Consider the following 15,246-nt stretch of genomic DNA (forward strand, 5'->3'; position numbering starts at 1 on the left):
AAATATATTATTTATTATAATGTACCATTCTATTTATAATAGCACACTATCTGTTATAATATAATAATATATTTAATATTTATTAATTGTTGACAATTTAGTAATATTAAAATCGCACTAAATTACCTAATTTCGGCAATTATGTTTGCAGTTGGGCGACGCCATGTTCGTGGAGTTACCACGTGTTCGATTGGATGGCGGCGCACGTGCTTTTCGACAACATTGGGGTTACGAGTCACGACCCCTAGCACCGCCGCCGCCATTGATCGAGGAAGACGAAGCGGCGGTTGAACCAGAAACAGTTAGTCTACGGGAAGCCAACACCGCGTCTCCGATAGGTGAGTCTCTCGCACACACGTCCAACATTAATCTTGTTTAAACGAGGATGTAATTTTGTACGAAACAACGAAGCTGCTTCGAAGTGGATTTTTAAATCGATGTTCCATTCTAACGAGGATGTCATTGTCCTATTACGATTCTGATAACGACGACGTTAAAAAGGTTAGGTTGACAATGAAATTTAAGCTGGACTTTAGGAAACGAGAATTTATCCATTATATAATTGCATTAACAAAATGGTTGAAAAATAAATCCGCGATTTTAGGGGTTTATAGTAAAAAATTACTGAAAAATATAATTCTCCAGTTTCCAAAATTAAAACTAATACCTAGGGATTTTAATTCTACATAGATTAACCATTCTTAATTTTCCACTATATCGTCACGATTATTACTATAAATAATAGTTCTCACATGTAGATTGTTTTAATATCTTATATACGCCTCAACCGTGACATAGAATTCCCTATCCATCAGCCCATATTTCAGCTGAATACCTACTCAGTCGGTACATAGAAATAAAACAGTTGGAATCAGCTAAGAGAAAAAGAAGGAAACAAAAAAAATAGAAAGAAGAATTAAACCACGTTAGCCAAAACAATAATTTCAAATAATTCTAACGCTTCATTCGTGACGCAGTTTTCCGTATAGGGAACGTGGTCCACGGCTCGATATCGCGCCCTTCATTATTCAACACAATGCGCGTGGAGTTCGCGCGCGCGAGTCTTGCCCGACCGCGTTTAATGGCCCGCGCTAAATGAACGGCCAGAAACGGCTGTCGCGTTCCGCGGTGCATAACGAGAACACGGAAGCGTTCGCGTTTTTGTTGGATCGCAAATCGCGCGCGACTCCGCTCCGTCGATGCTTTATCTCGCGAGCCGATACCGGCGGACGGAATCGGACCACCCGGTATTAATTGCGCTTTGTCTCGAGCGGTCGCTGCTGACAAACACCCGCGCGCCACGCTCGTAACGAGCGGACATTGTTCGACAGGTGCAATTCCCCGAGCGCGTAAGACCTCTTCGTCCAAAGTGCGCCGACAAAGAAGCCCTTCCGCTCGTGTTGGCTCCGCGTTGAATTCATAATGACCGGCAATTAGCGTGGCGTTGCGGAATTGTACGAATTGAAGAGGAAAGATGTCGTGGCTCCGGAATGAGTACATGCTTGTAGGTTTACGCGTGTTTCGCTGGGAGTGTAGAAATGGTGGCTGGTTCGTAGAAATTAGTTCCGTAAAGCAGGGTTAGTTAATTGGGATGTATCATTCGATGGTAAGAAGTATAGTCTGCTATTTATTTTGCAATATAGAAGATTTCAGAGTTTCGTTTTTTTATTTTTGATATAGAAATGTTGTTTAATTGTAAATTGTTTAAGGGTACGTGTAACTTCTGGTTTTATTTAAATATGGATTTAATTATGGTTCAATTAATTAGTTGTATCGTTCCATGGTAACTTGAGGTGCGGCTAAAGAATCTCTGCATTATCGGCAGGGGCCTGTAACTGCATATATAATGTACACGACAGTATCCTACTACACCAACAGTCAATCGATAACTTTTTTTTACTTATCCTACGTAGATCTTGCACAAAGTGCTTCAATTTCTATTACATTTGAATATTACAAATCATCAATAATATAGATAATCGTTTTTCAAATTTCTCGTGTTATAACTGAAGGCGAAATGTTCTTGGGCTACGTATAAAGCTTTGAATATCAAAGTCAACTCGCCGATTTTCCGCCATTTATCATTCTGTCTCTTGCAGAACCTTTTCACGACCGAAAAAGTGCTTTTATTCTACCCGTTGTTCCCGTGTCAGCGCAGTCAGCCAGAAAATCAGGCTCACACGAACTCACTGGGGACAATCGACCTTCGCCATACGAGGATCTCTCTCATCAATTTAAATCGTCCTTTCTCTCGGGAGTTTCTCACCTCCCGGCGGATTCCGGCTCCCAGGCCATTCGACGAATCCTCCGTGAACTTGCCTGTGACGCGTGGTCGATTCTCCGCCGCCGTAGGTGCGAGTGAGAGGTCCGATCAGACGATCTCGTGTCGTGATATCTAGAGTCGGAGGTTCGGAAGCACTCGAAGGTTGCTTTGTCGCCTTGACGGTAGATATCGCTCGTGTTACGTCTGACAGACGCGCCATATCTGCCGCGTTTCCTTTCCGTGTCCCGTGCCTTCTCGCGTGTTCCCATTGTCCCTTTTGCTTTCGCGTTGTTTTATTTGTGCTATTGGCTGTTTCGTGTTCGATAACGATAATATTTCTCTGTGAGTGCGAGTGAAAAGTTTGAGAAAATTTTGAACTTTGGTTCGCTAGTTTATGCTTGCAGTTTTTGATATGTATAAATGTAAATGTTTTCGCTCGAGTGAAGGAAAGATTGGTTATGGCGGATGGAATGGAGGAACGTTTATTTGCGAAGCTGGAAAGTAAGATTGCGTGCAGTAGAGTGAAGTATTTGGAATTGGGAGATGAGATATGTCTTGGAACAGATGGAGTAGCGAGCTGGAAATTTATGATAATGAAGTTTCTTGGATTGGAAAGTACTTCGGTAACATGTAATGAAGATGTCGTGGTTGTACCTCGAGGTATGAATTCCTCTGTTAAATCTGTCTCTGGAAGCCTCGAGAGAGGAGACGTTAACTGGCAGCTGTATTAGGAATTGAAGATAGGAGATATGGTAATATAGTAATATTCAAGAAATGTTTCTCGAGTAAATTAAGCAAATTAAAACTTAAATATTATTTTTTCTTTTTTTCAATTTTATATTCTCTATTTATCTCGTGTTCTTTAACTTCAATATATTTTATTTTACACTTTACTTTGTATTTTATTTTGATATGAAAGATATTTATGGAATAATTTGCTTAATAAAATTACTTTCATTTTTTTATTTACACTTTATTATTTCTTTCATTTTATCTTTACACTATGTGATATATTAAGCCTGAGTAACAAAATGGCAGCACAAAATTGACAAAGACAATTACTCAGAGATATACAGGGTGTCCCAAAATAACGTATACACACTTTAATACCTTATTCTTTCTAATTTTCTTTCTTTTTTTTCTGTTTTTGTAATCACGCAAAGTGTGTTTAAATTTTTTTGGGGCACCCTGTATAGTTGACAATTTTAATCCAGTTTAATTAAAAATTAATCAAGTTTTTAATACATGCATTCAAATATTTTTATATCGAATAAGAACCATTTAATTTCAATTAGATCTGTGTTAATACCCACTAATATACAATGAGAACATAATAAGAAAATCCCTGGTTAAATGACTGATTAAAACCAAGATGGCGGTAAATCGTGTGACAAGTTGGCAGGTTCAAACATAGTCGGTGCGAAGTATACCCACAAGAAACTTTCACGTGAGCACCTTAATCTCCCCTTAAATTTTGCAAACAATATTAAATTCTTCGAGATTACGATCTCGGTAGCTCCAGAGTTCGAAACTTACAGCGGTTTGGATTTATGGGGCTCAGAGTTCGGAAGTTCCCAGCGTGTTCTTAGAGGGTTGTAAATTCTAGGATAACAGGGACGAATATTTATCGAGCCATCTTCTAACCCCTACACCTCTCGATGATCTATAATTTCAAAAACTGATAGACAATCCCCGAGCTTAACACAAATCCTGCATCAAATAATCCACTCATCGATGATCTCATTGATGAGTCACTCCAACCAATGAAAATAATTCAATTGACTAGTTACACCATTGTCATCTTCGCTGCGTCCCACTAGGCCAACCTACGGCCTCCTTCTGCGCCCCGCGCAGTAGCCACCAGCCCGGTAGATGGAGCCTCGAGCTCCGTGTCTCTCAAACACCTTCCGATCATGGTGATTAGGCCTGGAACTTCTAAATTCCTCTCGATAGACCAATCCACGTCGTTCTAACCCCTACTACGGACCACGAACTACAGTCTACGGTCATTTTTCGCGAGAACGAAGTCCAATGAGAGGAAGCTTCTCAGCGGATGAGACCTGGTCTCATCCCCTCCATGCAAACGAGCTCACCTGTACGTAACCTCCTCTAGTCGATCCTCGACCAATCACAGTGACGTGAACCAGATCGTTGATTTCGAGCGACCTAACCTCCAACCATAGCCTCGCGATGCTGGTACACGATGGAAATACGAATTTCAGCGGTTCTTTAGGTTCGTGGGCAGGCATTAAAGTCTCCGGTACGGGGCAGAGGAGCATTCGTTTGGCCAGTGATGTTTCTTTGTCCCTCTCGGTCTTTCCTCCATGTCTCGCGTCCTTGTCACGCGCGGCCACGCGCGTGATTATAATTATTATTGAAATTGCACGCCGCGCGTAATAACACGCGCGTAACGGACGCGTTTCCGAGTGACGGCAATCACGCGACGCAACGGGGTTTATTAATTTAAAGGTAATACCACGCCGAGATTGCAGGCCGGATAAACGCGAGAGCTCACGATGTTGTTTCGGCCTCATCGAACTCGAATCCTATGGAAGCTTTGTGTTCGTACCTTTTTTCTTTTTTCTTTTTTCTTTTTTCTTTTTTCTTTTTTTGTGGAATACAAATTGGCAGATAATTTTGTGTGTGCGCGCGCGCGCGCGCGCGCGTGTGTGTGTGTGTGTGTGCGTGCGTGCGTGCGTGCGTGCGTGCGTGCGTGCGTGCGTGCGTGTGTGTGTGCGTGCGCGCGTGTGTGTGCGTGAGTGCGTGTGCGTGCGTGCGTGCGCGCGCGCGGTTGTATATAATTCTTCGTGTCATTGTCATTCGAGATTTTTTTTTATTTGTTTTATCTTGCTTTATTTTTTGGTTTGATGAAAATTGGAAAAAATTTGTGTGTACAATTCCTCGTGACAATGTCATTCCATATTTTTTTTTTCTTTTTTGGGATGGGATGAGGGTATCAGATATGTCTTTATTTTTTATTATATATCTTGCTTTATTTTTGATTTGATAAAAATTGAGAAAAATTTGTATAAATTATTTGGATTTTTGGCTTTTCAATCAACATCCTGTTGCTTGTACTTTTTGACATGATTGTCGGAATAAGAAATGAAAAAGATTCCACGGATAAGATGCGAGAATGATTAACACCATTTCCATTCTCATTTCTCTTGTTAAAATTCACTATTGCTACATATACCCGTATATTCAACCCATCTACATATAAATTACTATCATCTCTGGACACTATATTTAACTTTATAATCGTGATAAACTGTTCCTGTTTATCCTTTTAATACACCCAGTATTAATATTGACTCCTATCCCCATAGGAAGGTATATATACGTACACCCAATTATTCCCACCACAACGCCTCAATTATCCTCGTCAATGTGTACAGCATTTAAATGCGCATCGCGTATCGGAAGTTGCACTGTTACAGAACGCATAGCCGGCAATCCGGTAGTTGCAGCGTTAACCAAATATTTCGCCGAGCGAGCTATGAATCTGCCAAGAGTCGAGCGAAAGGAAGGCTCGATAAAAACAGTAGCGAAACAATGCGATGTATAGCAAAACGTTGGATCAATAAGTTGAGAATCACTCGAAAGTCTTTCCAGTCTCGATCATCGTTCAGGCATTGTCTCAGGCACCGGATGCGCCCTCGCGCCGGAAGAACCATCCTATAGCCTCTGTACGGTTACACTCTACCCCCACCACTCGATGTCGGTGCGCTGGTCCGAGTCGCGTCCACGTTGCACGCATGAATGCACGCGCGCCCTTCACCCACGAAAACGCCCGAGCGCGGCCGAATCTTCACGATTGCGACATTCCCTCGTGCGCGCTCGTGCCGCGACGATCGGCCGCGTACGTGCCTCTCTTTCGTTACGTAACGGAACGCGGGGGATTTCTGTTTCGCAATCGAATCTCTTCACGGAGATTTACGATCGAGTTCCTTGCAACTTCTATGCTCTATATTTTTGCCGTCCGTGTTTGTATCGGTAGCGAGGAACGTGATTCTATTCTATAGAAGGGAATATTTGCAGTTTTATTTTTCACGCGATTCTTGACGCTTTAAGGTTAGGTTAGCTTTCAAGGAATCTGCATTTTTGTATATGCGAGACTTCTTTAAATTTCTGTATTCGATTCTTTTTGTCATTCATTGGTGATTGGTAAATGATTAGTAATTTTTCTGATTTTATTTTAGATTTTGGACGTGTTATAATTGGAATATGGAGAATTTTTAATTTTTATATTATATGAAGCGGTTTTTATTAAATCCAGGTGCATTATTGTTTATAGGTGTCTAGTTGATTTAAATGGATGTAAGTAGATGTTTGAAACAGTGGTTTTTAACCAGTGTGGAACAGAAATAGCCGAAGGTTGCATCAGACGAAATTGCCATACATGGTGCACACAATTTCGCCATGAGGCAGCGGAATTGCATGCAAGGTTTACTGCAAACGTATCATCGAGTTGTAACAACATAGGCAAATGTCGTAAAATGTGAAGAATTTATGTTTACGTTTATAGCTTATTCAAGAGAATTATAAAATAATTCCAACTAACGAATATAATAAAATTCATCTATAAGCCTGGTAGAGTTGAAAACAGTTAAGTACATTTTTATTTAGTTAGTATATATTCATCTACTTTCTCTTATATTATCTAATACTTCGCTGGTTACCAATGCTATGCAAATATGTTCAGTCTATCAACATATTAATATAATCCTAACATTATATGCTCGGTAAATTACCAAGTTACTAAAAATCACTAGACTTTTATAGATAAACGCTACTGGGAAAATACTATTAAAATTTACTAGAGAATAATTCCTAGAGAAAAATATTACTAGAACCCACTAGAACAAATTACCATTAAAATTTTCTCTCTAAGAAGAAAAGAAAAAAAAAAATTCTCGAGCTATCGTTCCTAATGAAAATATTTACTTTTTCCACATTATCTATTTACTACTTCCACATTATGTGCTCGGTAAATTACCAAGTTACTAAAAATCACTAGACTTTTATAAGTAAACAACATTACTAGAAAATTACTACTAAAGTTTACTAGAGAATAATTCCTAGAAAAAAATATTACTAGAACTCACTAAAACAAATTAACATTAAAATTTTCTCAAAAAGAAAAAAGGAAAAAAAAAAGATCTTCGAGTTATCGTTCCTAATGTAAATATTTACTTTTTCCACGGTATCTATTTACTATTTCCACATTATATGCTCGGTAAATTACCAAGTTACTAAAAATCACTAGACTTTTATAAATAAACAACATTACTAGAAAAGTACTACTAAAGTTTACTAGAGAATAATTCCTAGAAAAATATATTACTAGAACTCACTAGAACAAATTACGATTAAAATTTTTTCTAAAAGAAAAAAAATCTTCGATCTGTCGTTCCCAATGAAAATATTTACTTTTTCCACTTTCTAATCTATCAAAGTGTCTCACCGCACCTTACCCCTAAGTTCCCCATTGACTATGAAATTCGAAAGCACGAACGACATCGCACGCCATTATCTCCCATCCCAATACCATCGCAGTTCTCAGCAATTAAATTTCGTTCAAAAAGATCACCGTGTTCCAATCTCGTTCAAAGCTCACGATACAATCGTTCCATCTCTCTGCTAGACCCCTAATTTCCAGCAATTACGCGGCAATTAACAGAGACACCGGGGTCACCGGGGTTGGTCGCTACGGTTTTTCGTTGGGGATCGCGTGCATCGTGGTTCGAAAACCGTTAAGTGGAAAGAAGAGTGATTAAGCGTTTCTTTGTGAGCTAATCGCGCGATCCCCATGCCCGCCGCGTATATACTGAAACGTGACGCGTTCCCTGAATCTCTAATGATCGGGATCGAAGAGGATGGTACCAACGTGGCGGCTGGAACGGGAGCCTTCGAGTTCTTTTAAACGTGAGAACCCGGAATTCCTTCGTACCTTGTTGTCTGCAACGTATTCTTCTCTCTTTGACGTTTCGAGGAATTATGAAGGATGTTGACCTTGGGGGCGCAGGTGTTGTACGGGATTCCGCTTGAACGGGAAATGGGTTACAACTGTTTTGAACTGGTAATGGACCTGATAATGGAATATTCCTGATGTGGAATGGATGGTTGTTTTGAAGCTTTCGAGTATGATTTTGTTTTTAGCTTTGAAAGGAATAGAGATGTGGGCTGGTCTATTTTATAGGTTCACCTTTTAAGTATAATAATAGAAAAATTCTGTGTAGGTAGAATTTATTTTATTTTTAATTTTTTACGTATAATAATTCTTTAGCTATAATAATGGAAAAATTCTGTGTAGGTAGAATTTATTTTATTTTATTTTATTTTTACGTATAATGATTTTACGTATAATAATGGAAAAATTCTGTGTAGGTAGAATTTATTTTATTTTATTTTATTTTTACATATAATGATTTTACGTATAATAATTTTTTAGGTATAATAATAGAAAAATTCTGTGTGGGTAGTATTTATTTTATTTTATTTTCTTTCTTTTTATAAGGGGATATGGAGTTGCGTTATTTTTACACAATATATATATAAAACAGGAGTTTTTAAAATATATTTTCTTTTTTAAGTGAAGGGAATACAATGATACATTATACTTGTGTATACTGTACATTTCAGTTGTTTTGTTAAAATATGTCTGACAAAGAAGTCTTTCAAATCTTTCCAACAATTAAGGGGTTGCAACCCTAATTTCCTTTTCAAATAAATTTTATATTAATTTCCTATTATTTAAATAATTATTTTTATTCCAAGAAATAGACCAATCAATCTAAAATTTCCTAAATTATGATGTAAGAAAAATTCACAAATTCTATAGATATAAAATGGAAGCTGCTAAAATATTCTCCTACTCCGCAAAATAAACAAATTGCCAGTATTCTTAATATTAACGTTTCAATTATACAAAATCAATTTTTCCTCAATACTAATTAACAAATTTTATCTAATATCTTATTTTGTGGAATAGAAACGATCGCATAAAAATTTTATTTACTCTTCTATTTTATTTCCCCCTTTATATATTAGGGGTTGCAGGAAATAATTATATAAAAATTTCTTTCCTTGGACAAAAGAAAATGATGGATGGTGAATTTTCAAAGCTTTCATTCCAAACGTTGACTGACCACTTATTTTTTAATTATACAAAATAAATTTTTCCTCGCTACCAATTAATAAATTCTGCCATTTGTCCATTTCATGGGATAGAAACGATCGCATACAAATTTTATTCTCTCGTCTATTTTATTTTCCCTTTTATATATTAGGGGTTGCAAGAAATAATTACATAAAAATTTCTTTCCTTGGACAAAGGAAAATGGCGGATGGTGAATTTTCAAAGCTCTCATTCCAAACAAAATAAATTTTTTCTCATTACCAATCAACAAATTTTCTCTACTCGTCTATGTCTTGTCTTCGCCTATATATTATTTGATGCAAGAAATAATTGCATAAAAATTTCTTCATCAAAAATGGCGGACGAGAAATTGCCAAAGCTCTCGTTCTAAACATTAATTGACCACTTACGTTTCAATTATACAAAATAAATTTTTTCTCAGTTCCAATCAACAAATTTTCTCTACTCGTCTATGTCTTGTCTTCGCCTATATATTATTTGATGCAAGAAATAATTGCATAAAAATTTCTTCATAAAAAATGGCGGACGAGAAATTGCCAAAGCTCTCGTTCTAAACATTGACTGACCATTTACGTAACATTGGAACATCGGAATAACATTGGAAAGTGCTTTCTAGTCTGTTCCTGATACGTCGTAGAAATGAAGTTCTCGCCGACGCGTTACTTCGCCTCGTTTACACCGGCGACCCTAATTTCCCTATTGTTCGCCGGGTGCAATTTTATGCTCGTACTGAGACTCGTTAATTGCCGTTGTTCTAACGTGGAAAGGATCGCGAGCCGTATTTACCCGTGTGAAGTGCAGGCTGAATTAACGAGACGGGACTCCGTGTAAACTCTGCTTAACTGTTAAGGCCAGCTGACCGTAACACTTACCGACAGTAAGTACGAACACGCGTGTCTCGATTGAATTTTCATGCGAATGGATGCCGGGTTTGTTTTTGTTCTGCCAACGCTGTATCTCGTTGTCGAATGCAAATGCCGCTTGTTAGTCATTCTAATGCAAATACCATTGACGTATGATACGATCAAGCGTAGGATTGTTGTGGATAATTGTTAGGGCGCGTGAACAGTATGCCTGGTCAGAGCGATGGGAAAAAGAAAGTTTTCACGATCGTGGGTTTGAAATTTTCCACTTTCTTTTTTATGGTTTTCAATATTTTTTGATTTCAGCGAAGGAAGACTTGGGTTTTATAATTGATTAAAGTAATTAATATTTAAATAATTGAAATTTAAATTAAAAGAATTATATAATTAGTTAATTAATTAGAAGGGAGATTTTATGATTATTGGTAATTAATATGTGTAAATAATTAATAGCTAAATAGGGGTTTTATGATTATTGGTAATTGATAGCAAAATGGGAATTTTATGATTATTGGTAATTAATATGTGTAAATTATTAATAGCAACATGGGGGTTTCATAGTTATTGGTAATTAATATGTATAAATAATTGATAGCAAAATGGGAATTCTATGATTATTGGTAATTAATACGTGTAAATAATTAATACCAAAATGAGGATTTTATAATTTAAAAAAATTGTAAAAAATTAAAAATTAGAAATTATATAATTTTTAAAAATTGTATTTTGTAGTTTATATTCCATTATTAAATTCACACGTGTAAATCAGGATTAATTTAGAGCAAAAGAGGAATTTTATGATTACTGTTAATTAATGTGTAAATAATTAATAGCAAAATAAAAATTGTATATTTATTAGTAATTGTTACGTGTAAATAATTGATAACAAAAGGGAGATTTTATGATTATTGATAATTAATATGTGTAGGTAATTAATACCAAAATTGGTATTTTATAATTTAAAAAAATTGTAAAACAAAAATTATAAATTTTATAATTTTTAAAAATTGTATTTTGTAGTTTATATTATATTATTAAATTCGCACGTGTAAATTAGGATTAATTTAGAGATATTTGCTATTCATTTAATTAAATCTATAGTGCAGATTTGAATGAATTATTTGATTTTAATAAATAATGTTTGAATAAAATACTGGTTTGGAATTTTTATTATATTATTAATCTGAGATTCAGAGTTAATTTAGGTTTGAAAATTCTTTTTTCCTTGTTTAAATTATTATTCATTGAAAAATATGCTTTATGCAAATGATCCTGGATTGTACAATTAGGATATTATTGAAAAGGTGATAGGTTTAAGGTTTACTACCGATTGGTATTTCTACAAATGTATATATGATAGTTGGAGACAGGTTTTGTGGAAAACATTCTTGAACATACAACATGGTTTTATGATAGAAAGTGATCACGAGTCGTTTGGTTATTTTCTTTACACATTATCGGGTTTCTATTTGTCCAAGTCTTTCACAAGTGTATCTTTTATCTCCTTGTTTAAACATGTTTCCTACTTACACAATCTTATGTATATACATTTTAGCATGTGTATCTTCGCTGATAAATATTACGACACTTACAGAAGAATAAACTAAAGTTAGGGAATTATTGGACAATTATTAACACCTTCTAAATTTATTAATTTATAACTGGGAAGAATATCAATTTTAATATCTTAATCAAATTTTCAATTATTATATATAATAAATGTTATATGAATATTTAAATTCTCGTAAAAGATTTAATTAAATTTTATATTTAATACTCATAATAATATTCCTATGTAATAAATATTACTTAAATATTTAAATTCTCGAATAAAATTTTAATGGTACTTATTTGTATTCACTATTTATTAAATTTTATATTTAATATTCATAATAATATTTGTATATAATAAGTATTATTTGAATATTTAAATTCTCGAATAAAATATTAGTGGTATTTAATTGAATGTATTATTTATTAAATTTTATATTTAATACTCATAACAATATTCCTATGTAATAAATATTACTTAAATATTTAAATTCTCGAATAAAATTTTAATGGTACTTATTTGTATTCACTATTTATTAAATTTTATATTTAATATTCGTATGTAATAAATATTATTTAAATATTTAAATTCTCGAATAAAATATTAGTGATACTTAATTGCATTTACTATTTATTAAATTTTATATTTAGTACTCATAATAATATTCGTATGCAATAAATATTATTTGAGTATTAAAATTCTTTGATACAATTTTAGTCGTATTTAATTGCATTTATTATTTATTAAATTTCATATTCAACAGAAATTTCTTTATATGTAATAATTAATTTACGTTGCAAAATTTAAAGCAGCTCCCTAATCAGACGTTGGACGATGAAGCTATGTAGAGGCTTCCCTCTATGGTTAGACCCGCTATAGCGGCTTGAACGGAGTGAGGGTATCACGCCTCAGTAACCTTGAACGACTAAAACTCCTGGCCTCCACTTTAGTATACCACACGCGTTCACTGTCAGCGTTGTGCGTACGGCGATTGAGGTCTAATTTACGAGGAGAAACCTCTATTATGGCGAGAAGGTTTTAGGTGAAATTGAGCTGAAATCACAATGGATGATAAGCACGAAAAATATTTAAAATCCCCAATCACCGTTAAAAACAAATTCTCCATAAATTAGGGTATTAATTAAACAGAATGGTTTATAACCCTCTGCACTCGATGATTTTTCTTACTTTTTAAAGAAGAATAGGAGTTCAAAGATTTTCTGCGATAAAGTTGACGATATTTTCTTGAGCAGTAGATAATAAATTGTATAATAATTAACACGTAGAATTGTTTCATTTTGATGTCTAGCACATCGTTACAGTATCTTAAATTTGACATATTAATGAATATCGATCTTCGAAATTTTATCAAATGAAGGGTGCCTCTCATTCTTTTCCTTGTTTTAAATTTTCCTTCGAATTTTCCTTTTGTGGAGGATTTCTACTAATTTTTATTTTCCTTTCAATTTTTCTTTTGTAGAGGATTTCTACTAATTTTTCTTTCCTTTTGAATTTTCTTTTTGTGGAAAATTTCTACTAATTTTTATTTTCCTTTGTGGAAAACTTTTACTAATTTTTATTTTACTTTGAATTCCCCGTTTGTGGAGGATTTCTACTAATTTTTATTTTCCCTTGAATTTTCTTTTGTGAAAAATTACTACTAATTTTTATTTTCTTCTGAATTTTCCTTTCGTGGAAAATTTCTACTAATTCTTTCTCTTGCTTTAAATTTTCCTTTTGTAGAGCATTTATACTAATTTTTATTTTCCTTTCAATTTTCCTTTGTGGAAAATTTCTACTAATTTTTATTTTCTTTTGAATTTTCCTATGTGAAAAATTACTACTAATTATTATTTTTCTTTCAATTTTCCTTTGTGAAAAATTCTTACTAATTTTTATTTTCTTCTGAATTTTCCTTTCGTGGAAAATTTCTACTAATTCTTTCTCTTGTTTCAAATTTTCCTTTTGTACAGAATTTATACTAAATTTTATTTTCCGTTGAATTTTCCTTTGTGCAAAATTTCTACTAATTTTTCTTTTTCTTTGAATATTCCTTTGTGGAAAATTTCTACTAATTTTTATTTTCCATTGAATTTTCCTTTTGTGGAAAATTTCTTCTAATTCTTATTTTCCTTTTGTGATAGATTTCTATTAATTTTTATTTTCCTTTGAATTTTCCTTTTATAGAGGATTTCTATTAATTTTTATTTTATTTTAAATTTTCCTTTCGTGGACGATTTCTACTAATTTTTCTTTTTTCTTTTAAATTTCGATTTTGATAGAAGTATATACCTGCTGAGTGCAATGCATAGGTTTAATAATTCTCCTTAAATAATATTTTTAGTTTGTCAGTATTTACCAATTGAATTCACTCCCAGGAGCAGAAAGTGATAAATTATTTGAAATCGAGTAAATTATCAAAAGTTGAGCATCGCTCGAGCAATTTGGTTCTAAAATAACGATAATCCCAAGAGATACACGGTGTCTGCAGAATTTCACGGCTGTTTACCATTGGTTAATTTCCATTTGCTGCCGTTTATGGAGTTAAACGAACACGTTGAGTGGTCCGTATGCCGGTCCACTCGGAAGGTTCACACGGCAACAGCCTATAACGACGATGATTTGCAATCGTCACGGTCAGTTTAATCCGCTCGTTTATTTTGGAAAAACGACTTCCTGCCAGGCGGGGCACTCTTATCGTCACCGACAACCGCATATCCTCCGGCTGTCCCAAGACGCAAATTCACCAACGTGGACAGTCCGCCTCCGGCAGCCCTCTGCATTTAATCGTCGGGAATCCAAGGACGCGAGGATTCGCTCGTGACACGGGCCAATGTGACGTCGTGTCTCGTATCACGCGATTCGGCCATTGTGACGTGCAATCGGACGAGTGATGTATCGTCTATCATTTTTGTTTTGTTTTGTTTTTTGTTTTTTTTTTCGGTTCTTTTGTTGGTAATTTAGTGTCGAAAGTTGTGAAGTGACATTGAATGGTATCGAAGAATACTTTTGAGAAGGATTTATATTAATTTTTCTTTCCTTTTAAGTTTTCGTGTTGTGGAGGAATTTTACTAATTTTTAGTTTCTTTTGAGTTTTCCTTTTGTGAAGGATTTCTACTAATTTTTATTTTCCTTGGAATTTTCCTTCGTGTAAAATTTCTGCTAATTTTTATTATCCTTTGAATTTTTCTTTTGTTGTAGATTTCTGCTAATTTTTATTTTCCTTTGGTTCTAGATTTCTACTAATTTTTATTTTCATTTGAATTTTCCTTTTGTGATAGATTTCTATTAATTTATATTTTCCTTTGGGAAAAATTTCTACTAATTTTTATTTCCCTTTGAATTTTCCTTTTGTGGAAAATTTCTACTAATTTTTATTTTCCTTTGAATTTTCCTTTTGTGGAAA

The 15,246-nt window shown here is 34.4% G+C and overlaps 1 protein-coding gene across 2 annotated transcripts in view; it reads left to right on the forward strand.

Moving 5' to 3' along the window:
• Positions 1-15,246, forward strand: part of raskol (Ras GTPase-activating protein raskol) — a 469,413-nt gene that overhangs the window by 14,524 nt on the left and 439,643 nt on the right. For both annotated transcript variants that reach the window (XM_017910186.1, XM_017910189.1), the window contains exon 2: positions 152-338. In XM_017910186.1, the coding sequence (XP_017765675.1) occupies positions 164-338 (175 nt within the window). In that variant the 5' untranslated portion in view covers positions 152-163. The remainder of the gene's footprint in view (positions 1-151; positions 339-15,246) is intronic.

This window comes from Eufriesea mexicana, unplaced genomic scaffold, assembly GCF_001483705.2.
Source record: "Eufriesea mexicana isolate 0111107269 unplaced genomic scaffold, ASM148370v2 scaffold70, whole genome shotgun sequence".
NCBI classification, from domain to species: domain Eukaryota; kingdom Metazoa; phylum Arthropoda; class Insecta; order Hymenoptera; family Apidae; genus Eufriesea; species Eufriesea mexicana.